Genomic DNA, 26,040 nt, shown 5'->3' with positions numbered 1-26,040 from the left:
CACACAGAAGTGTAGGATAATGCAAAATAATTACAGTTAGAAAAGATCTACATAGAATTTCAAAAGAAAGCAAGAGTATGCAGCATGGGATGAATTAATGAACTTCCTCATCAAAAAGTCCATGTTTCCGCCTTGAATATGCCAGCAATTTCTCAGTGTAAACCTAACCAACAACTTAAAAGTTGCAATGATAAATTATAAAAAAACAACCACCACATAGCTGGTTTCATAACCTTCTGTCTTATATCAAGGAGTTAATCGTTCTCTTTTTGCACAATTCTACAATTGATAATATTAATGGAAATATTTTATATCTTTCAATGGGAATGAAACTGGCTATTATTCAAGTGATATTATACTTTCTCTTTCACAAGAATATAGGAACTATAAGTATAAAGATTTTTTTAAAAACAATGCTTTAGAAAACACAAAACAGCCTAGGGCTACTTACTCTCCAGAATCAAACTATGTGCTGTTGGGAAATCTCACACACAAAATCCAAGTATGTTAAGGGTGGTCAAACTAGGACGATAAAATAAGTACTCTGGTGACTACATTTTTGATCTAAAATAACAAAGACATAATTCTGTCATTATGAAATGACACAGAACAAGCAGATTATCCAATGAATTTTACCAATCACACTATACACATCTAAAACAGGGACACATAAATCAGTGTGAAAACAGAGTTAAAGGAGAATAAATAAAGACGACTTGAAGTGTGCCCTAAAGAACGTGCTCTAAATCACATGCCAGTCAGAGCTATGATGGTTATTTAAATCTTGCACTACAAAAAAGCAGAATATATGAAGAAACAGGTTTTTACAAACAACTGCCTACTGGTTTAAAGGCACTGAGATACCTAGATCTCTAACATAGGGAGTTTTCATCTAGTCTGAAGTTATGTACCTTAAAACAACTACCTAGAATAAAGACTGCTACATCATTTTCTGTCAATCAAAATGAAATATTATAAATAAGTTTTTTTTAAATCTACTTGATAGGTACTTTTTTTTCAAGCATACTTAATCTTTACAAATATTTTATTTTTTTCTATCTATGAATAAATATCCCTAGATTCACAGAAAATCAAAGTGCTTTCTGTCAAAAATTTGAACATATTAAGATATTTTCAAATAGTTAATAGAAAAAATAGAATGTTATGTTCTTGATAAGCACATACAAACTTAATGCAAGCATAACTATGAATTTAAAAACAAACCACCATGAGTAATTTATAAAGAAAACAAGTTTTATATTTTTCTTCTGTATGTTACATTATTTTCTGCTCTTTGTGATACAAATCATTCTTTGTTAGTTAATATTAAAGGTTCAGAAAATGTATCTTTATCAGCAAACTGAAGCAGAAGAAAGATGGCTGGAGACCTATGGCACTATCCCTTCCATTTGCTAATTCTCAAATACATCCAAGTGGTAATTACAGCATCAATTTGAATTACATTTGTCAGCAAAAATGATAAACTCTTGGAACAACCCAGCTGAAGGTGGTCATGGTAACATCAAGCACTAATCGATTTGTCTAGCATCACACAGCAGTACGTTCCTGTTTCCACATACTACCTCAGTAAAGCCTACAATCAATTACACTACCAAATCTGAAAACAGAAAATAGACAACATTAGTTACCTTAAATTTTTGTCTTTACCACAGTAAGTCAGACTTAAAAAAACAAACAAAAAACCCAACAAAAAACACAGGACAAAGATTAAATTAGTTCCAAAGTCCCAGTGTTAGGAGCCAAGTTAGGCCTAAAAGGTAACTCATTTAGAGCTCAGTTAAGGGAATGCCTCAAAAGCACTCAAAAGCAGTATGTTTAATAGACATGTAATGAAGTTGGGCAGGAGGAATGTATATATTTGAACATACAATCTATAGCTAGCCTTTTTCCCTACTCTGGCAGAAGCACAATTAGTGTTTTAGCACAGAGTGGGAACGTGATACCAGGCAGTTATGATCCATTCCTATCCCAAGGATTTTTAACATTCAACTGTGAAAGCTTTACAGTTTGAAACTTCTGTTCCCCACAATTCCCATATAGTTCCTTTAACATTAAATGTTATTCTTTTTGCATAATACAAAACTCTACATTACAGCCACAAAGTAATAGAAGCACATACAGACTAAACCAGGTTGGTATCCACTCATCAAGAGACACCTCTTCTCTCCCCTTTGTAATGAGTCACCACAGGTCGGGTCACAGAGATCGAGAGGTAGGAGCTGAAACTCCATTACCACTCCAGTTGAGAGGGTAACTAACATGATGCTCTTCATAAAGGATTAAAACTCACGGTCAAGTCTGGCCTGTACAAACTAGCTTACTTGCTATATATTCTGAAGCTAAGCACAGCTTTCTCCTTTGCTAACAAAGGAAGACATAAAAAGTATGACTGAGTGTCAGGAGGGCAGGATTCCACGTGTCAGTAAACAACTTACAACTTAACTCTAATCAAATAGAGCAGGTTAGCTGTTTGCTTATTAAGCATTGAAGAGACTGTCAACAGTAGCGAATGAGAACACCTAGCTACAGCAGGCAAATGAGATCTCAAAGATCTGCAAAACAACACGTCCAGAGGTGGTTGTTAACTATTCAAATTACTTATTAGAACACTCAGATTAAGCCTAGTAATTACAGCCATGCCACAAGATCCAAAAGTGTCCTCTCGCTGTCAAATTGCTCCCACACCAATTTAAGAGGTTATTTCCCATAAAAACTCTGACAACTTGTCCCAGATATACTTCAACAGTTTGAGAGACACAAACTTCCCCCTCACTAGCCATTGCAGAGCAGTCCCTTGTCCTTCCAGTGAATTCAGGACCATTCTGGCAATTTGTTTGCCAACGCTTTCATCACTTCTCTTTGTCTCAAGGTTACCTTGTTAAATTAGGTTTCCATTACTCATTCTGATTCCAAGGCTAACACTGGATAGGTAAACTGCTTAGACATGTTAAAAAAATTGTAAGTGCTAGTTCATTAAAATTCAGATGTTTAGTAATGCAAACATCAAGAATAGATTCCTTGAGTTTTTATTTTATGTAGGCCAAAACAAATGTTCATGTTTTCACACTACTAATTTTTAAGATAACTCATCAACGCTACTGAAACTCACTGGAAAGTCATAATACATACTGTAATTTAGAAATTCATATATTTAGAGCTCAATGTATCCCATGAAACATCTAAGTGCTTTGAAAGTTTTTCAAGTTTTGCATCCTACCTTTGATTTTAGTTCAATACATTGAAGATGCCAGACCACACAATTTCTAATAAGGTACAAGCTTCTCCAGTGGCAGAAGATGGCTGCAGGCAATAGCCCTTTCCATGGTATATGTCAAGACATGTCAAGTGTACATACTACAACTCCATGGCTTCCTGAAGAACATACACTATCTGAGAAATCAGGCAGGCAGGAACTAAACACCACTCCTGATTACTTGGTCCAATCTACCTCTAGCCATCAAAGAAGCTGCAGGCATCAGCAACCTGTTTCCATCTGCCATTTTTCTTCAAGGGGCAATAAAGGGGCCCGACTCTTCCCTTTTACAACAAGATAGATATCATAGGTGACATCTTCTGAAAAAAAAACGATACCCACGAGTACAGTACTATTTGTTTCCAAAGAACTCTCAGGCTTTGCAAGAGATGGACAGATGAATTATTGCCTTAGTAGGCAATAAGCAAATTGTATGTTTGCTAGTGGAGTGTGATTTCTCCTACTAACAAGAAAATACATTTATAACTAGCTGATTAATAGGAACACAGAAAGAGAACATGCTTTATTATAAAATTGGAAATTTTTTTGTATGCAGTAGAACTGGAAAACATCATCTAGTCAGTTGGTAACCTACTAAATTTTTCATGTCATACTTCATTAATTACTTTTCCTAAGACATCAGTGAATATTTAGATTGATTTCTTCCGACATTAATAGTCTACTATGATAACTCTAAACTCTAGATTGTAGGTTCCTTCTAAAGCTCCCTTATATGAGTCACCAGCAGCCCTTCTCTTTTTGAAAGTTCAAAAGTCCTTCCTAGTATCACCTCTACACAGTAATAGTTACAATGTATTAAGTAACTGACATAATTACATTTACTCAATACACAGTACACTCTTTCCTCTCCCCACCCCCAATAGCATTGCATTATTAATAAAGACAAGAAAAATAACAGTTTTAACTGATATCCTTCTACCATTTCATAGATATATTCCTGAATAATTGTAGTGCAACCATCATTGGAAGTTACCCTTCTCCAAGAAAAGACCAGCTGTACATGAACCACTTCAGATAAAGCTTTGCCTAGTCTGCTTTGCAAGAAACTTCCAATGATGACAATTCCACAATCTTCCTAGGAAATTTATTTCAGTCCTTACCTATCCTCATGCTTGGAAAGGGTTCTTTTCCCCTAACATCTACTAACCTCTAACCTGAATACTTCCTGCTGCTACTTAAGGTCAGAACTTCTTGTCACATTCCAAACAACGTGGAGAAGCATTTATTATTATCCTTCTACATACTCAAAGGCAACCACCATAACTCTCTCAGCATCATCCTCTCTTGGTAAAAGAAGTCCCAACCTTTTTTAAGGTACCTGGGGTGGTGAGAGGGATTGCAAAGAGAAGGAAGAAATTCTTGTGATGAAGAAATTGCCGGTGTTATTGAAAGGTTCTCTAATTTTGAAAGAAATAAAAGGGAAAGTTCAGAAAATTGAAATTTAAAAAAATCAAGACATTTCTCAATTTGACAACTTAACTTATCTATTGTTAGGAAAGCAATACCCAAGGCAAGAGGCATCTTTCATTACATCGCGCTTATACATCACCTCAAGCACAATCAGGACTATAAAAAAGGAGACAGTTCTCCAGTAAAAGCAACAGAAAAACACACGTTCAAGTAATTAAATGTATGCCAGTTCTGATCCACTGTAACAGTTTACATTGACACAAACAGTGTTTAGCAATTTTTTTTGTACACATCATAAGGATTGCCTGTGATCTCTTCCAAACATGTTAAGATTTCACTTCAAAGAAATTGTCATTCAAGTCTGAAAAGAATAATCTGATCCAATCTGGTCTCTGCATGGATTATTAATGCCATATTTGTCATAGTTCAGTGCCACTGAAAGAGAAGTCCACTTGTTCCCAACAGATTTCTTACAGAAATGTTTTTATTGTTGTTTTGCACAACACAGAGCACAGATAATTTGTTGAATTGCTATCCTGCATCTAGCCAAGCAATGCTGCAAGGAGAAATGTACTATTCTGAGAAGTTTCATTTGACTAGGTTAGCCCTACTACTAGTGGAGTACAAACTGAAAACAGTTTCTGAATAAAACAATCTAAAGCATTAGCATGTGAAAAAAAAAAAAAGTCTGAAGAAAAAAATTAGGAAGATACCATCTTAAAATAAGTGCATTCCAAAAGATATTTTTGGCTGTAATAAACAAGACCTTATAGTTGGCCTTCAATACTTAGTATGAATTGTGCTACAAAACCACTTTTCTAGAACACACCTACATTTCAGATACTTCTTAGGAAAGGATGTAGTAAGTTTGTCCTCAGTCAAAAAGAAAAAAGAAAAAAAAAGTAAATATATTACCAAGGCTGCATCTGTCAGTGGCCATTTTCTCCTTTGGAAAGATTCCACCATGTGTCAAATTCCACTCTACAGGTACACCTTTATTAAACTGGTGACATAGTTGTGTTCACAAACATAACAAGAGATCAAAAGAAACAGATGTGGATGACTGGATTCAAGTTCTCCCAGAAGCCAGCCTCCCATCCCAAAGTAAGTCACAAATAGTACTAAAATTTAACTGATGTCTTGCCATAAAAGTAAGATGGAGCGAGTCCAAAGAAGGGCAATGAAGTTGGTGAAGGGTCTAGAGCACAAGTCTTATGAGGAGCAGCTGAGGGAACTGGGGTTGTTTCATCTGGAGAAAAGGAGGCTGAGGGGAGACCTTATCGCTCTCTACAACTACCTGAAGGAGGCTGTAGCGAGCCTGTCAGTCGCTGTAGCTGTCAGTCTCTTCTCCCAGGTAACAAGTGGTAGGACAAGAGGAAACAGCCTCAAGTTATGCCAGGGGAGGTTTAGATTGGATATTAGGAAACATTTCTTCACCGAAAGGGTTATCAAGCATTGGAACAGGCTGCCCAGGGAAGTGGCTGAGTCCCCATCCCTGGAGGTATTTAAAAGATGTGTAGTGTGGTGCTTAGGGACATGGTTTAGTGGTGGACTTGACAGTGCTGGGTTAACGGTTGGACTCGATGATCTTAAAGGTCCTTTCCAACCAAAATGCTTCTATGATTCTATAGTCCCTTTAAAACTCTTTTCTTCAAATAAAGAAAGAGGGTTTTTTATGGATGATTTTTTGCTTAAAGAAAATTCCAGTGGAACCTGCCAGAACAAGAGTAGATTGCATTCAGCTACCATAGGAGGACATCCTCCTCATTCATTTCCACAACTGCTGAAATCCTCTCAGTGTCCTGATGGTCCTTGCTTTAAACGAGGGCAGCCAGTGGCACAATATTATATACGAAGGGTCACTAGTTCTGAAATACATTCACTCCCATTGCTCAGACAGATGGCTGGACACAGTGACCTTCAGAACAAGGTTCATCTTTTTTCCCAGGCTTTGTGCAAGAAAAATAAACTCGAGATGGCAGGGAGCCTTGACAAGTAGCTGAGGAAGCAGCCAGTGCCAATCTTATTGCAAAAAACCTACCCCAAGCCACAGTGTAATAACGTAATAACAAATAATAACAAACAGCAAAGCCAAAGTAGTTTTGCTTCTCCATCCTGCCAGCTATTTAGTATTAACCAGTTTTTGTGCCTGCTGATCAACACAGGTGAGAAAAATCTGTACTGAAGCAAAAATTATCATCCAGGATGTCTGTCACACACATGCACAAACCTCTGAGTTGCCTGTAGTCTGATCAACACCTGGCCCTTTTATAACTACCACATACAGTTACACACTACTTCGAGTTGTTTATGCTTTTTTCATGCATACTAGACCAATGCTGTCACTGGAGAACCAAGCTGATCTCCTAAGTTTCCTCTACCAGCAATGAACTTTACCCCATTTCAGTCAACACAGCTATCAGAAGGTGGAGTCATCTTACAAACTGAAAATAAATTTAGAACTATAACGTATGACCAAAGCTGAAGCAGCAGTAAGTTTTCTGCACTTTCAAAACAAAAAATATTTAATATTTAGTGCTAACATATAGAAAGCAAAAATGAAAACATTGTCAGTCAGAATTAGAACACAAAAATGAAGTTGGAAGTAATTACAAAAAATAATAACAAAGTAGGTTCTGAAGCTCTACAATACAAAAAAATAAAAACAGTCAATATAGGGCTGGAATGCCTAATTACCAAACTATCTTTACCCTTGTAAAGAGCAGTGCCATAAGCATTAAAAGATTGTTCTTTTGCAAACATAAAGAAAGCCCACGTATAAAATGGTCACAAAATGAAAACTGTCTGCGTTAAATACTATTACACCATGAACTTAGCCAATCTAAATTTCTGTGAATTTCCATTTCACCGAGACCCAGGCAGTTTAACTGGTCACTTTGCTATTCCATAAGTTTCATTATCGACATGCACTTAAATCCAATAGCTCCCTTATGCAACTTGCTTAGAACTTTAACTGAAAAGCAAAATGAGTATTTAGGGTTACAAAGAGTTTCTTCTTATAGCAATTCCTATACAAGCAACATTTAGACCCACTTAAGTATTCTGTACAACGTATTATGTACCACGTTAAAGACCGATTATACATCAAGCCACCTTGTTTTGTATAGCAGACCAATAGCCCCCCCTGTGCAGAAACATTTCCATCAAGGCCTGGGCTGTCCAATTCTGCTCATTCCCGGTTGCACTTCATTGCCTGCAAAGAGCATCTCCAAACCTTCTCCAATTTCTTCCAGTCACCCACACCACAAGCACTATGAAAGATAACTCAACAGTGGCAAACAAGTGCCATCTGAACAGCCAAGCGCCTCCCGCTGTAAAAGCACAGGGCACAGAACCTCTTCTTTTCTAGTACTCTCACTATCTATAGTGCTCCCCTCCTCAGAGTAGCATAGAAAAACAAAAGCAATTTTAAGAGACTTATCTGCAAGACTTGCGGAATTGAGAAGAAAATAGGGCAAGACCACAACACCACTACAAAATGAATGAAGCTCCTTGCCTTTACCTCTCCCATCCCTGCAACAAGTTCAAAAGCTGTCTTGAGCAGAAGAAAGATGCAGTTCTGCCCCTCATGGCTCTCTGAAAAGTGCTGAAGGAAGAAGCATCAGTCCACAGAACACAATGGTAAAGAGCAAGCACGTACAAGGTATTTGGAAGGAGAAGGGGAGACATTGATTTGTGAGGGAGTGTGTGGGAAAGAACAGAAATACTGCCTGGTTGGGAACTTATATTGGTCTAATAATTACACACAGAAAAACTATGCTAAAACAAACTGCAAGATTGCTACATTCAAGACTGCCAAAATGAAATAAAATGCCAGCATGCCTGTAGAAGTTAAATCTGACACACTTCTGCCAGGCTGTCCTTTCCCTGTCATATGCCTTATGACAGAGCTTTTAGTTTCAAGCCCCCCACCCCCTAAGGAGCCCTGCTTCACTTAAAGCTGTGGGTGGGACTGTTCTGGAGATGAACTGGAGTTTAAGTGAAGACAACTTCTGTATAATAATAATACACAGAACTGGAGACTGCAGAAACTGGAAGACATGTGGTGAGTGAAGCAGTTTCACTGTTTCTTCATTTATGCTGCCCTGTAGCCACAGGTGAAAGCAGCCCCACAGAGCAGCGCTTAGCTCCCCAAAACAGTTGTGCTACCAAACTCATGAGGAGGCTGGCATTGCTCAAAAATGTAATTTCAGTGAAAGAGTTCTGCCATGCACTCAAAGAGGCATGCCCAGCATAGGAACAGGTTTCAGAGATTTTACCTGATAAAAATCAAGTTCTTAGCACACACAAAAGACTCAAGCTTGGGCAGATGTCAATACTGGAGTTTTATGAAGACAACACAACATACATCTTTGATAGACTGTCACACTTGCAGACTCCTGCCTATATATAACAAAGATTCAGAACAACCCACCAGCTCTTCTACATGTAACCTGCAAGCCTGTCTACTGGGTCTTTCCCTCACCATCATGGCACTGGAAGTAAAAAAAGAACAACTTTGGCCAGAGCCACAGAGCTTCCCTGTCATGAAAGATTGGCGCAAGAGAAAAGAGGAACAGTAAGAATAGGGAAAGGTATTTCTGGACTGAAAAAAAAAAAAAAACAAAACAACACAAAAAGATTTTGAAACCTTAAAGCACTACTGGTGTTACTGTCCTTAACAACTCTCTTTTATGACCTGTTCTTAAAACAAATATGTAAATTTAGTTAGTACCTATAAGTACTCCAAAAGGAGTCAAATAACGAACATCTATGCACCATGCTGTCATTCCCAGAGGTCTTAATTCTGCGGTGATGAACTAGAACTGCCAGTGTATCTCCGTGAGGCACTTCAACATCTCATATCTATTTATAACTATTTTTCATATGTTTATTTTTCACTTTCAGCCTCTGAAGTGAGAGAGATGTTGGTAGGACACAACATGTATAAGCAACTTAGCGTGCAGTCCACCTCTGTCTACAGTACTGGATACAATAATTGAAAAATCCAGCATGTATATCAAAAGTCATTACTAGCTTACTTATAGGTACTAACTAAATATGGACTCAAAACAACTGTCCCTCGAGTAACTGAAATTAATTTCCAGAAGCAAATACTGCAGCAGATTTCAGTTCCTCCCCACTCCTTATTCTCTCCCCCACCCCAATTCTTCTGCATGCACTGAACACTCTTCCAAAATTGTCAGTCTTTTCATCACTCAGAATATGAAGGCAAGCATAGCTGGCCTAGGGATGCACTCATTCTGGATGAATAACATAACTATGCAACTCTTATCTGCAGGGATCAACTTCAGTGACGTGTTGCATGCTCCCTAAATCTTTGACCTTTAGTTTGCAGTCAGAAAGAATACTGGTAATAAAGCTCAAATTAAAAGCTTATTTCAGTGACAGTGTTATTTCAATAACAGTGAATTACCTTTGAAACAAGCGTCGCTTCTTTTGTATTGAACTAGGAAGCCATGAACCTATGTTCTCCTTCCACAAATGCCATTTCTTTGTTGCAACAGCAAGGACTAGTGCCAACAACTGTTTGAAAAAAGTTTCAGAACAGAAAATAAACTTACTTTAGCCAAGAACAGTCAACCATTGGGTAATACTGCACCTCCAGACTATCATGTAGCAACTTTAACTGTTGGTTAAAGTTTTCTAGAATGCAATAATAGAAAGGTATGTGTATTGGGAAGGGCATGTTTACTTTTCAATTGAGCTGTATGTCAGCCCACAACAGTTTCACTTACTGGGATCCAAGCATTGTCAGTTGTTTTTCTCATATCAGACTGTTTTGATTTTCACATTCATAGCCAATTGTCTGTTTCCCAAACTCCTCTTGAGTATGAGCCAAGTAAAAAAGCAAAATTATTTTATCCCACCTAATCTTTATAAGCATTCCTCTGAAATGTCCTTCTGCTCCCAGCATACTACTTTTGATATACTCAAGTACTGGAAATGAGATTCCAGCTTCCAGGGACTAGCATTAAAAAACAATGCGCAGTGCAGCCTGATCCTAAAAGGGTCTTTCAGAGGAAAAAAACCCATATTTTACTCTGAAGATGAACACTCACATCAGTGATGAGAAATCTCAGACCCTCCACAGCTCAAGGTAAAGAGAAGAGAGCCTTCTGAGTTTAGTGTCTTGTAAAAGAAGAATGATTATCCTTTCAAGGTTCTATATTGAATTAGATAAATCTCGGTCAGATTTCAGTCCACAACTTCTTCCCTGTCTTCTGCTCTATAGACAATTCCTTCTGCTCTGATTAGCTTTACGTGTCTTATTAAACAAAATTATTTTAAAGGGCAATTCTTTTATTGCACTGTGAATAGAGACATCCATTCCAACTGTCTCTTGTATGCAGGATGTTCAATTTTCTATTAACTGCTTTAAGATTCTTCCTTCACCCTCCTAAGCTGAAACTTTCAATATTTACAATACCAAACAAACCAATAAAAAAAAAAAACACCCGAGTAGGCAGCTGAATGGGACTATGAAGAAACAGGCAATTTCCCTGTGTTGTTTGCCGTCTCAGCTGATGCGTGGGAGAAATGGCAAGGATTGAGAATATTCCTTTTCCAGTTCAGTTTAGCATATTTTGAGCTAACTCAGCTGTTTTTATACAAACTAAGGTGAAGAAGCAGTCATGCAGCTTTTCCATAGGCTCTGCTATTGAATGCCATACAATACATTGCCTCTGCAGTCTGGATATGGAGAACATAGACTACACAGGCAAGGATGCGGGAAGAATTGCTTCAGTCACTGCCCCTGTGTTGTGTTACAGAATTGGGTATAGCGCCTTTTTAAAAAAACTTACAGAAAAACTGTAATGCATTAACAACTAATAAGCACTTAATAATGTTATTTGAAAGATGCTGCAGTTCAAGTTCTGTAAACGACAATACAGTTACTTCAGAAATAAAACATGGTTAAGAAGTCAGAACTCTGTAGATTCTCATTAAGCAACTAAATGGTAATTCAGGTAAGCCTAAAGATGTTCTGTTTGCACTCTCACAGATGCCAAACAATGAACCAAGACTACGTAACAAGTTTCCTCAAGTTGGGATACAATTTCAAATCACAGCTAAGATGATCTGGCAATCTCCTCCCTCTCACTTCCTCCCTTGCACTAGTAATAACACTTTTCTGAAATTTTCAGGGATTCAGCTCAGGGATCTAAAGCAGCAGAAACATTTTCTCTGTGTGGGCAGAAAGGAAGGATAAGCTTTCTGCAGAAAGGGAACTCCCTGAAGTGGTTCACCATTGGGAGGGGAAAACGGCAGAGCCAGACAAAAGAAGTAACATCTGAGGCCTGGGAGAAGGGAAGAGGTGGGTCCATCCTTTTCAGCATCCTACAACCATCAGATTCGTCTGGCTGCAACTGAGCCTGCTAAACAGAAAGGAAACTGGGATGCTCCTATGAAATACTCTAAAGTTTTGTTTGAATTCATGATCAGTGAGAATCCAACCCCTGTTCCCTCAGAAAAAGCCAGCAGGTCTACAGGCATGAAGTTCACTCTGAAAAACAGTGCTTTGAATATCTGGTATGGGGAAATGCCCCTTTGGCTTCCATCAGCCTAGAGAAACTTAGCAGTGTTAGATACTATAGGACATAGAGATTCAGATATATTTCGCTCAAATAAAATACGCTCTGTTTCATTTAAGCTTTATTTTTTTTCCAAATTGTAATCCAGAACTGGACACCTGCCTTACTGGAATTATTTACTACTTTTTTTTTTTTAAGCAAATCAATGTTTAAAGGGAGTTTGGATTAATCTGACATATCTAGGGTGTTTTCCCTTCCCCAAAGATAGCAAACCCAGCTTTAGCAGATTTTCAGACAAACCATTTCATCCTTTACACCTAGGAGTCCAGAAGCTGGAACATGCTATTTAGGCACAAGAGTTGGTCTGAAGCTAGTATTGTCAAGCAGCAGGCTCAAGGAAGAAGCTGAACCTGCAGGATCTGAACAACTTTCTGACCTGGCTCAAACACTGGGAGATAGACCCCATGATTTTACATATCTGAACAATGATACAGGCAAATGCAATGTAGATCACAGGAAAAAATTGTACACTCATCCCTTATGACTATGGAAAGGGAAAAACTAAGTCAACTTCACCTTTACTGCCTCCCCATCCCCTCTACAGCAACAGTGCTCTTAGTCTATTAGAAGTGAACAAGTGGCTAGGAAGATTAGATGGAAGGAAAGAAAAGTTCACAAAATTTAAGTGAGATACGGACAAACTGATGAACACATCACACTGCTGGAACAACTGTATACCAAGACATTCTTCTGGATGAAATTGATTTTATTTAAACTTAATGTTGTTCTTTACATGGTGAGAAAAGAAAATACTAACTATAATTTAGCAAAAGCCAGATGGATAGTAGAGGGTAAAGCTTGGTGAGGAACAGCAAATAAGTGAAAGAAAGCAGGAAAAGAACCTCCAAGAAGTGTTGGAAAATGCACTTTGAACTGAAAAAAACATATCCAAAGGTGAGAAAAGAGAAGAGGGGACAAAAAGAACAGCTATGGCTATTTCACTTGCAAATTTTTAAGTTTTGTTGGACTGAGAACTTTAGGTTCAGATCCTAAGACCAGATAAAACTGAAGTTCTCATTAAATATGCATGTAATAAATGGGTCATTAAAAACAAGATTAAAATTATGGGAAGAAGTTCTCAGATTTTCACAGATAACATAGAATGGCTGAGGTGGGATGGGACCTCTGGAGATCATCAAGTTCAATCCCCCAGCTCAAAGCAGGGTCAGCTAGAGGAGACTGCTGAGGTCTAGATCTGGTTGGTTTTCAGTATGTCCATAGCCCCTCTGGGCAACCTGTACCAGTGTTCAATCATCCTCACAGAAAAAAACCCCAAACCAAACAGGCAAACAGACAAAAAAAAAAAACACCAAACCAACCCACAACACACCAAAACCACAATTTTTTCCTTACATTTAAATGGTATTTCTTTTTGTGTCCATTGCGTCTTGTCCTGTCACAAGGCACTACTGAGAAGAGTCCAAGGTTCCTTTTTTTTTACTCCCCCTCCCCAGTCAGGTACTTACTTTAATAAGATTCCCCCCTGAGCCTTCTCTTCTCCAGGCTAATTCACTGAAGCAAACCAGAAGTGACTCTGCTCTTTACACAATGCACTCCAATCTTTTCTATCACACTGTGAAACAAATGTCATGTATCAGTCTACTCAGACTAATGACAAAGTTAACTTGCCTGTTTCCACACCCAATGCCTGTCCAGCCCTGGAAAGATTTCAAATCACGTTGAATGATAAAAGTGTCTTAAAAGTTGTATTTTTTCACCATATAGAAGCACTATGAGCTTCAGCTCTAAAGAAACCACATTCACAAGAAGCAAGTTTATTACAGAGTTGCAATACTGATGAGAGAGAAGTCATCGCTGTCTAGCTTTTACTTTTCTTCTTAGTGCTTTTAACTGCTTCACATAGTTTCAAATTAGTAAAAATTATAGCTCTTCTGCATTCTAATTCAACACTAGAAAGCCCTTTTTGCCAACAAAACAGTATTTACTAAGGAACATGAACAGATAGTTGTGCCATGAAAACCCACACCATGAGCACAAACAAGCATGCCAGCAAAATTTAAGTACAAGCAGGTCTGACACTTGTTTCTCTACCCTGAAACATGGCATCTATTCCTTGGTCTGAAGAACTAATACATATTGATCATATGTATAAGAAACATATACTAAAACCCACAGATTTATTTCATACGTTCACTCAATGCAGACAATGTTAACAGTGTTATCTTGCACTTAAACTATAACATGAAATTCACAAACTGCAGATTTTATGTACATCAGCTTCTGAGTTCAGGTTCTCAGTATTCAATGTAATTCTCAGTATTCTATTTAATCTCTGTTTTGTAAAATTTTTTTTAAATAAGTATAAAATCTAAAGAACAAGATGAAGTGACTGCATATTCACCACAATAAATGCACACTGCCAGTATTTTTTGCAGTAAGCAACTTAACGGGATGGCAGGAGTGGAAAAACATAAAACAAAACCAGCTGTGATCTCATTAGCCAAGCTCATTATGTAAGATCTCATTAGCCACCATCCCACAATAATATGAATAAACCCTACAGACACTGATGAAAAGGAAGTGATCAAGGATACAGGAGCTGAATAACCATATAGCGCTACAGCCCACTGTCAACGTAGTAGTTAAAGTTCTGGAATTCAGTTGGGTAAGATCTCCACTAACGCACACTGCAGAAAGCCCATGGTGGGGCTTTGCAAATACAAAGCCCCCTTTGCCTAGTAACTGCAGTACGAACAGGAGCTTTGAATATGAACACATGCAACAGGGTAAGGGACAGGGTGTGTGCCACACAGAACTGAAACGGGAAAACGCTTCAGCCTCCTTCCCTAAGTATGTTTTATGTTAGAAACATTTAATACTTCCACAATGTGAGAAATATGAACAGAATTTTATTTTTGGCTGTTACACATGGGCTTCATCTTGATTTCTTGATTTTAGTCTGTTTCTTTAGTTTGTAAAAAGTTTAACCACTTTACAGTTTTTGTATTAAGTTCTGAAAAAAAAGAGCTGTAATTTTATGAAGTTTAATAAACTTTTGTAGTTCCAGCTGACTTCAGGGGATTTTTCCCCTTTTCCATCAGCTTCGCCAAATGAAAGACAAGCAGCACTGACATGTAGAAAACCTTTACTGGCAGCCTGGAACTTAAGTGATCATCAGCTAGTACAGCCTCACTTAGAAGGATCATCAATCAGGATAACAAAAATTTCCTAGATAAAGTTGTTATAACATTTTAAGCAATTTTTCAAAATGTTCCAGTATTTTAAGCCAGTGGTCTTTTTGATCAGGCTATTTTGAAACAATCATGCTTAGAAAGTTAAAAATATTCTCAGCCTGCTCCTCTTCTGCAGTCATCTTCACTTTCTCATTAATTAGTTCACATTTGAATGTTACAACTAACAGTTTAATGCTGCACTAGAAAGGAGAGACTGTTTCCATTAGAAACTTTGTTTTATTAACTACTTAAAAGGTATAGCTTAGTTGTTGAAAGAGAATTTATATATTTAATGTCCACTTCCAATTTCAGCATTTCAGTTTCTACTAAATCTACAAATAAGCCCAGATATTTTTAATAAAATATTTTTTCTGCCCCCCCCCCAAAAAAGAAAGGGATGAACAGAACAGTTTGGTTCAAGTTATGCCCAGACTAATATTTTTTCTTTTCATTCTAAAGGAAGATAATTTCTCAGTCATCCAGATCCACTGATATACTTTGTTTTGTATGAAATACCATTTACAAAATAATAATGCAACACAGCTATGATAGAAAATAAATCATGTAGCAACAAAGGTATTTTTTGCATCATTAGTCCAAATTTAAACGTGAGTAAAAAGACTTCACATGAACCTAAACATGTAAAATGATTCCTGAGAAACTGACTTGAGAAAACATCTGAAAAAAAACATCTTTCCTTCAAACATGGTATGAAAATTTCTGCAGTGTTGATGTGAGAAGAGTCCCAGAGATGGTCACATGGCAATGCTAGTCTTCCAAGAAAAACTACTAGAAATTAGTTTTTCAATAGTGTAAATCTGTTTAGCATGACTCTCCCTACACTAGTCTCCAGATGATACATTTTATACCTTTGGCACAATCCATTCAGATAAAGGGGCAACAGTACCTATTCAGGAAAAGACAAAACAAAACAGGCATACTATACAGATTAAATCAACAATAGAAACCTCAAACTTTTGAGGGATAAATTAAGATAGATTTTATCAAACAACTGTCACAAAATTACAAGTCTAACCTCACATTCTGGAGGCTGAAGATGTACAGAAGTATTATCCATCAGCATTCATAAATATTTGAAGATATTTATATAGGTAAGAATAACCAAACTTTTGAAATTACTTTTTTTTCTCCTCTCTGGAAGGGATATCAAATATCCCAGGTGAGAATTTACACCTATCTACAACAATCATGCTGAGCTATGATGAGCGTAGGAAACCACCCCCAGCAGGCTGTGATGAAATTTCTCCTCTTTCTCCAAGGGGTCAGGGTGACATCAGGCAAAGGAGACCACAAACGTTCACGTTTCACTCTGACAATGCACGTGTATCGATGGTCCAAAGCTACAGTGATTTTCTCAAGGTCCTGAGAGGACATGGTATCTGAGAAGTCAATATCACTTCTTACACTGTTATAATCCCTATTTTCATAGCCCTCCACCTCCGCAAAGAAAATAAAAGATGGAAATAAGTAGAACTATAGGTGAGAAAGGAGTAGATTAAAAGATCAAAAGTTATGTTCAAAACTTGTCTTCTCCATGAAACAGTAAAGGCCATCAACTAAGCTGAATACAAAAAAAAAACCCCAACGAACCAACAAAAAAACCCCACACCAAACCAAAGAAACCCCACCCTCAGAAAAAAAGGCTGTTTAATATTTCTTTTGGAAAAGGAGTTAGTGTAACAAAACCATAAAAAGCCTCTGCAGTTTCAGAGGAACTAAAGAAAGTACGACTTCCAAAACCAAGAAAGGCTATCCTGTTATCCTCGCAGAATTTTACTCTGAAAAATGAAGCATGTCATCATTACCCATTTCCACATGAATAGACCTAGTGTTGAAAAGTAGAGGTGCATGACCTAATATTAAATGTTATTAGCACGTTTCTGGGTAAAAGGATTTCAATTTATATCATATAATTCATTCAAAGCAGGTTTAAAAGTTTAAACTGGTGTACGTACTCAGTGAAGCGCTACTTTAAGATAGGATGGTACAAAACTATTCCCTTTTGGCCAGAGAGAAACTTCAGCAGACATGCTTGCACAAATCACTGGGAAACTTAGAAGAGATGAATTAAGTAAACCTTTTTGTGACCAAGGAAAGGAAAGTCCCTTGTCAAGGCAAAAGATATTAGATATGCTCTGCACCTGAAACATATTTGATTCTGACAGTTAACATTTTCAGGGCAATTTAAGTGCAAAGAATAAACAACATCTGGTTGGAATGCATACCATCCCTTAGGAATTTGCCATATCATTTGGTACATCTATATAAACTCAGTATAAAAAGTAAACCCAAAAGATTAGACTTACTGTATTCCATGTCTTTTTCACTAAGTGATCAGATATGCATAATATGGCAAAATGAGAAACAGAAATATTGCTCTGGTTTAATTTTAATGACAGATTTTTTTTATACAAAGAAATGGGGGGAAAAAAAAACCTACTCATCACTGCATTCTCCTACACCACTGTGCACTATAGGCAGCTACTGCCTTCCCGGTAGAAAAGGATGCAATTCTGTGTTGAACAATCATTTTAGTTTATATGTCATGATTTTTTGCTTTAAAATCCATTTTGACATCTTCAGCAGGAAATGCCCTACAAGTTTATAGCAGCCTTTAACAGCTGAAGTCATATCGGTAGCCCTTCCTTCTAAAGAACTCTTAGTTTAAGGACATGGTCATCAAAAGAAGCAAGTAAACTACTCATCTTAAGAGCAGAGGAAGAAAAAAAAAGGTTATTAGATGAGGAACAGTCCACCTACTTGGAATGCAACCTCATACTAAGAATCCACCTCTTGCAAGGGCAGAAAACATTTGCCATAAGACGAAGATGACTGCTGATACCACAGTGAAAATGCTCAGCTTGTTGACGTCAGTGTTTACACATAGAGGTTTGTCACAGTGAGCAGCAAGTTACACCACTTTGCCATAGCATGTGCTATAGAAGTTCAATATTGAACAATCTACACTGCATCAGAAAGCGTGACTCATGAATGTCCTCCAGTCACACTGGTTGTCAAAGTGGGAGGCATGGAGCAGGTAGCCAGCAACTGCAAGAACAGATAGAAAGCAATGATTTGTACACACATATGCACATAAATGGTCCCAGTTTAAATAATTTTCCAACATCCATCTTTTGAAAGACAGTGCAATTACACAAATGCTCACAAAAATCAAGTTTCAACTGGCTCAAAAAAACCCCACATCTCCAGTTTGTTGAATCAGTGCAAGTGTCAAATGGTATCAGGAGCGATAGGGCTCTGACTCACGTTTACAGAGAAAAGAGCCGCACTGCTTCAGCTCTTCCGGCATCCTACCATCTGCTCCAACCTTCTTCCAGAGCCACTCACCCTGCAGCTGAGTTGACAGAAGAAAACATGACTGTACCTGAGTCAATTCAGTTCAGTCGGCATCTTCACTTAAACCCACCTTTTATGGGAAGTTTAATTTGCCTGCCTGAACTGAAGCAGCTCAGGTGCGGACATGTTCCCTCCTGCTACCTGCACAGTGAAGTTCAAGAAGGAAGGGAGCTGGCAGACAGTGGCAGCATTAACTCACAGTAGCAAAGGAGCCAAGCTCATCTACCGCCACTCTGGAACTTGTGAAGCGTGTGCATCCGTACAAGACTTGCCATTTAACAACAAGATGTCTGTTTTATGTATCCTACTGTGTTAAATATGTCCTTCAGCCTCCATTTTGCTTTCCTGTAACCTACAAAAACAGTACCCCCAAATGACCATAGGCATAAAGGGTTCTTTTCTCTTTTGCGTATGTATACCTAGATGAATAAAAGCAGTAAGTATGAAGTGCCTTAGTTTTGCCTCTCTATTGCACCAATAAAGGACTTTACATATATGTAAACACAGTGGTTGAACTGGCTAGGTACAGCAGTGAGATCTGCCCCTCAGTTACGGATTCTATCTTTGCTCTGGGGAAAGGAATTTGTTTTCCAAGCTTTTCATGCAGCTACTTTAACATGAGCACTGAATAGTTTAAAAAAATATGCACGTGTGTGTAATGGGGCAGGGCAAAGGAAAAAAAGGAAGTTCAACACAAAGCCAGATTTGCAAGAAAAAAAGAAAACCAGCTAAATATCACAAGGGTAGAGTTAGGAAATATATTTCCAAGATAAAATCACATACTCAAATTTTAAAGACAAATTAAGTAATTTGGGGTGCCTCATCTTGAGCATTTTAAAATAGGCATAATTTTTAAGAATACCCCAAGCACTGCATCCCTCTTGGGGCCCAAAAGTGCTTGCAATAATTCATGATACATTTAATAGACAAGTTACAGAAATAAAACTGCTTGTTACTTTCATTCTCTTCCTTTGGAAGAGAAGGGAGGCAGGAATTATAAATACTCCACCTGCTTGAAAGCTTATGGTTTGTTGTTGTTTTTCTTTTAAGCAAATTCTGGCTTACCTCTTTGAAAATGAAAAAGAACAGTGAAATTATAAAAGGAAGAAGTGGTGATGTACTTGGAGCATATGAGAGATAAGAGTCAACAGAGAGAAAGGAATAAAACCAGCCACACATAGGAGCTGGAAAAAGTGGGCAGGAAAAAGCACAGAAGCATAAATATGAAGAAACAAAGATTACAAAGGCACGATTCAATGTCAAAAGCTATACAGGTCAAGATGTATGACATAGGTTTGCTTTTGGAGAGCTAAGATTTGTTGATTCAGAGAAATGTGTTTCTCCCCGGAGAGGATTCCAAAGCACACGTGATGAAACTCTGGATGAATGCGTGTCAAGAGTAAAATAAAAGTGGGGGGAAATGATGTTAGAGGAACAAACGAAGCCAAAAGCATAAAGGACAAGTGTTTATGTCAGCACAATTCTTTCCCAGGAACTAGCTGTCAAAGTCGTCTCTTTCCTACTCCCCCTCTTCACCGCCTGCAACCAAGGAATGACTTGGAACATGAGTACCTATTTTACTGTTTCCAAAACCAAAGGGAACAAATAATTTATTTCAATTGTAGCAAAAAGATCAAACAATTCCAAGAACATACAGGGTATCTCCCTCTTCAATGACAGTTTGACCTTACAGTTCAGTCACACAAGACACTTGCCCATTTAAAAATCCCTTTGCCCCACATGTACACAAAGGATTGAAACACATTTCTGTCATATTCTGTAAATAGCTGGTTAATGAGGAGCATCATAACCAAATCAACCAAATAACAGAAGTGACACTCTAACAACTCAAGATGTTATCAACTGATCAACAAATAGTAACTTCAGACTGCTATGAAGGGACGCAATTAGAAACTGCTTCAAAGTAACACTGTTCAGAGACTCAGGTCTTTTCTTTGTAACGTTAACAACCTTCTGCAGTTCAAACATCACAAACACGCTGAACCACCATTCTCATAGTCTTAAGGTTTGTTTTTTAATTAGCCTTCAGAGGATAAGTAATATTTTTCCAATGCAAGTGCTTTTTAAAGACCAAAATCTACCTTATCATTATAAAAGTGAACTATCATTGCCACCCTCTACTTTCATTTTCCTTGAGAGTGGAAGTGATACAAGAATAACTCAAGGCCAGTACACACACACAGAGTATAATTTATACAGTTATACAAAGTCAAAGATTTTTCCCTGCTTCAAGACTTCCAGTTAGAATAAGCACTAATTATATGTCAAAATACCGTAGCTTGACTAAAAATGTTGTCCATCACATATGGTTACACTACAAATAAGCTCAAAGACACGATAGAAGTTGTAGTGTTTGACTCTGGTAAAGCACATAACTCACAGTAGTAATGAAATCAGAAGGTGAGCAGTTCTGAATCATGCAGCTGCAGAGAATATTTGTCTCTGAAGGATCAAAGTGTTAAAACATACAAATAAAACGTACAAATAAATGGGGGGTTAATAAATAAGTTTTACAATCATGGTTATAAAACATTACAGTTTTGACCCTACATTTACAGTCTGGTATTTGCGGGAAGTCCAGCGCTTGCCTTCAGAGGCTCTGCTGAAGGTGATGAGAATGCACACAAATGCAAGTGTCAGCCCACACAGAAAAGCTTTCCACAACTAGGCCTAATCAGGGCAAACAGAATAGAGTAGCACCCAGTCCTGATGCAATATTATCAGGTTACACCTTTAATACCTCTTTAAAACCAGGAAAGTAAACACACTTGCAGTACATGGATACCATCGACTGTGTTATTTAAACTACTCAAAGGATGTTCAAGCAGCTTCATGATGTCCGCAGAAGATTTACAATTAATAAATCCCTCTAAAGTAATCTGGAGTCCACTAAAGACAATTCATCTGGTGAGCTCACATATATATTTAGCCACTGGTTACCTGCTGAAAATTTTTACCTTCTTTACTGCTAGCAGTGTGTTAAGATGGTCTACATTTAACTGGTGTAATTTAGGGTTTGCTAATGTCACTATCTTCTTCCTTGAAGATACCAAGTAACGAATGACCTTTGTTGTTCAACTGTATCACTTAGCAAAGTAAACAGAATTTCTGGAGGTAGCGCTGAAGCTTATTTATAAATAATAGTTCCTATTCAAGAAAATAGTGTGAGCTGTATATGTATTTTGAAGAATTTTTTCCTGCCACAAATCACAAATCAAGCTACAATAGTTTAAAACAGGTAAAGCAGCATTAACTCTTTAAAAATAATTCAGTTATTACTATAGCAAGTGTTTTGGCAGTGTGAGTACCTTTGTACTTGGTGCTTTAAAAAAAATAAATAAAAGTTGAACTGTATGGTTCATATCAAGTGCCTAATTCTTTATTGCCATGTATAGTTAATTTAACCACTCCAACATAAGTGCAAAAATCAGTATATTTGATTTGCTGTCACTGTGTGTTCACTTCACATAGATGAAAAGGACTCCTGAAGATTCAGAGCAACATAGAAAAAAACCCTAGGAGGACACCAGAAGCCTGCTTAAAAAAAATCCAAAACTCCAGAACAAACATAACTTAAACTAAGACCAAACTCTACATACAAGTTATCATCATGAACAGAAAGTAACGCTGTTACCTAGTGGTGGAAAGCTAGGTACATGCAAAATTGTACAGCTTTTTTTTTTTTTTTAACTAACTTGGAATTCTCATCTACAAGCTATTAAACGACTTCAAGAGAAAAAAAAAAAGGCCTAATTCATAAACTAATGAAAGATATTGCTTTTCTTGCATTTAGTTCTGCGACAAAGGGTCAGTATTTTTACACTTGCCAGTTTTGATTCCCAGCAGAATAACTGACAGACAAGAAGCTACATCATTTCCTGACCATCCTGAACCTGCTGTTTTACACTCCTCTTGCAACATCAGTAAGAGCTGGAAACCTGTGGTATAAAAGCGCTACAACCTTAATCCTCTAACATCAGTTTTCCACTGAGTACGATAACCAAAACAGGATCGTGCATCCCTCAGTATCTTATCAGATCATATTTTCAATTATATAAACCAACATTAGCTGAATTCAGTCAGCATTCTCTATGACAGCTGGATAAACATGTTTAATTTGCTTTCAGACAGAAAATAAATAACTAGAGGAAGAGAAGGAAGATATGAAGACTTTAATGTCACTTACTCAAATGCAAAGAAGAGCCCACTGGTGACCAAGATGAGAACAAGAGTCAGGTAGAAGACTCCAGTCTGTCGAGCCATCATGATCCTCCCATTGCAGAAGAATTTGTTTCTTCCAGGAAAAACCTCCCATTTTCTCTTGGGAACCGATTTCTTTTTCTTATGGGGAGACTCCATGGGAGACGAAGAGCTGTGTGTGCTGATCTGACTGTATTCACAGTCTTTCATGGGCCCACTACCACCTCCAGGAGTCATCAAGAGAGAGTAAAATGTGGGGAGAACCCCACCAAAAATATATACAATATATGTATGTGCAAATAGTCTTCTGACCAAGATAACCCTCTTCACCAGCCCCAATTAATAAAAAAAGCAAATAAAAAGATGAAAAGTCTGCTACCAGACTACCAATAGGTGTATCATGCAAACACCAGTTAACTCTTCAGAAACCAAAGCTGTCATATCAGGAACGCTTGAGAGGATCCTTCCTTCCTCCACCAGTTACAAAAGAACCACGTAGGACAATCCCTTTTAAAACAACTTATCACAAAACAAGACCCCAAATAAAAGTAATTATAAAGCAGTTAGGCTGTCCAAAAAAAATTAGTCTTTTTTTTCCAAGTTTATTTTCAAATGGGAGGGGTTTTTTTCTCCTTCCCACGCACACCCTGAGATCTCTCTCCGAGGGTCAGAAGGTTGGCCAAGGCAAGGTTTAGCAAATCGAGTCTATCATTCATAGAGATTTGTTATAATCCTCCTTCGCGCAGCAGATTTCACTGCTAAAAATGACCATTCCTAAAACGTTCCCTCAAGAGACAGGCGTAACAAATCATTAAGGAAAAAAAAAAAAGGGCAAGAAAGAAACCAGGCTGCTACTCCAGCTTCCGAGAAACACTTCAAGCTCTCTTCTTCCCGAAGCCGCAATCCAGCGGGCAGCGGCCGCCGCTCCGCGCAGCCCTGGGGCGCAGGGCTCCCCGCGGGCCCTTCGCCCCTGTCACGGCTCCACCGCAGGGGATTCTGCCGAGCCCGAGGCAGCCCGGGGCAGGGCCGCTCCCCGACAGACACCAGCGCCCCGGGAGCGGGTCCTCATCCTCCCTCCCCGCCGAACCGCTCCCCCGCCTCACGCCCCGCGCCCCGGGCGGCGCCGCCGCCGCGCTTAACCCCCGCCTCCACCTACACAACAGGTCCCCGCCGCCGCCTCATGCTCCCCAGCGCCCCAGCCCCGCGGGGCGGGCGACCGTGCCGAAGGGGGGGTGGGGGGAGAAGAGAGGGAGGCTCCGCCGCCGGTGGGAGATCTCTGCCGGGACTTCTCCCTCCCTTCACCATCCTCGCCGCCCGCCCCAGGGCCGCCGCGGGCGGTCGCACGCCGCCTCGGCGTAGGCTCTCGCCCACGGCCCGCGGCGGTGCCGGGGCCCCACCAGCATCCTGCCCCCTCCCCTCGGCGCAGAGGAGCGACTTGCCACCGGCGTCCCTAGTTTCGCTGTGCTCCTGCCCGGAGGAAGGTGAGAAAAACGCCCAGCTCCCCCTCCGCGAGCCGGAGAGCGGCGACTTTCTCTGCCCCCTTCTTTTTTGGAGCCTCTATCCAGGCTTCTCCCCAGCAGCCAGACCCAGAAGCAGCAGCTGCCACCTCTTCATCTTCAGGGGGAGGCGGTAACCACCGCAGCGGCGGCCGCCCGCGGGAGGAGCGGGGGGAGGCGGCGAGGGACGGGACCACACAGGCGCGCACCCCCGCCGCGGTCAGTCAGTCGGTTCCCAGCGGGAGGGCAGGCAGGTAGGTCCCCCGCACCAGCCCCGGCGCGGACACCGCGCTGCCGGCCCGACCCGGCCCAGCCTCTCTCCGGCCGGTGGAGCGCGGCGACAGCGCTAACTCTTCGCCATCGCTGCCCCCGCAGGCAGCCGCCCGCCGGGCAGGCCGGAGGCGCGGCGGAGCGAACCGGGCGGCGGGTGCCCGCGCTGCAGCCCCGCTCCCGCCGCCTCCCCGCCCGCGCGGGGCGCCCGCTCAGCCCGCAACTCCCCCGGCCCACGCGACCAACCGCGCGCCGCCCCCGGCACGCGCGCACACAAGGCACGCGCCGCCGAGCTCCGAGCGATGTCTGCCGTGAGACCCGGGCGGCGGCGGTCCCGTCCTCCCCTGCTCCGGCTGCCGGGCCGAAGGCGAACGAGTTGTGCAGGCGAGCGGTAGGGAAAGAGAAGCCCCGCCCACGCGGCCCGACCTAGCGGGACCAGCCTCTCTCCCCAGGCAGGCTCAGACGCGGACGCGCAGGGGCACGCCCCTCCTTCCGCTGGGAGTTGTAGTTTCGCTCCCCCGCTTCCGCGCAGCAGCCCCGCAGGCGGGACGGCGGCGGGAGGGACTACAAGCCCCAGCATGCCTTGCGAGTCGCCCCGGCGGGAGGGGGCGGAGCGGGCCCGCCGGGCAGCGCGGGAGCGGTGGCAGGGCCCGGTGGGAGTCGAAGGCAGAGGTACCCCGGCGGCTGTGGAGGGGGGAGGGTTGCTGCCCCGTGCGGGGCTTGGAGTGGCTTCGCCCGGCCCGGCTGTTTCCTGCGCCCCTCGCCCTCCGCAGGGCCCCGTTCCCCCGAGGCAGCCCTGCCTTCCCACCTGCCCTTCCCGGCGGGTTGGGCACGGGCGCGGCTGGTGTTTATGTCCGGGCATGTGTTTCAGTCAGGCCTGAGGGCCGGGACTGCACCCCCTGGTCCATCCAGCTGGGCGCTGAGCTGCCCCGCCACGGCTCTCTGGTCATCCAGCGTAACCAGAGGTTGTTCCTGGCCAGGGTCCTTGACTGCACTGCTGAGATGGGCCAACAGGTGCTGTTGCTTCTGCTCATACATGCAAACATTTCCCTGCTTTAGTGGTGGCATCTGCATGCTCCATTATGTTGCTGGAACAAACAGGCTTATCCACAACCACTGCGGTGTTCGTACAGACCCTTAGTCTGTCCTGACTTCATGAG

The 26,040-nt window shown here is 40.4% G+C and overlaps 1 protein-coding gene across 4 annotated transcripts in view; it reads right to left on the bottom strand.

Moving 5' to 3' along the window:
* Positions 1-24,993, bottom strand: part of ZDHHC14 (zinc finger DHHC-type palmitoyltransferase 14) — a 114,476-nt gene extending 89,483 nt beyond the window's left edge. For all 4 annotated transcript variants that reach the window (XM_068416377.1, XM_068416393.1, XM_068416387.1 and 1 more), the window contains exon 1: positions 23,101-24,993. In XM_068416377.1, the coding sequence (XP_068272478.1) occupies positions 23,101-23,351 (251 nt within the window). In that variant the 5' untranslated portion in view covers positions 23,352-24,993. The remainder of the gene's footprint in view (positions 1-23,100) is intronic.
* Positions 24,994-26,040: the final 1,047 nt, after the last annotated feature.

This window comes from Nyctibius grandis, chromosome 1 (genome assembly GCF_013368605.1).
Source record: "Nyctibius grandis isolate bNycGra1 chromosome 1, bNycGra1.pri, whole genome shotgun sequence".
In the NCBI taxonomy this organism is placed as follows: Eukaryota; Metazoa; Chordata; class Aves; order Nyctibiiformes; family Nyctibiidae; genus Nyctibius; species Nyctibius grandis.
The sequence above is the reverse complement of the archived record's forward strand: the minus strand, read 5'-3'. Positions and strand labels throughout refer to the sequence as shown.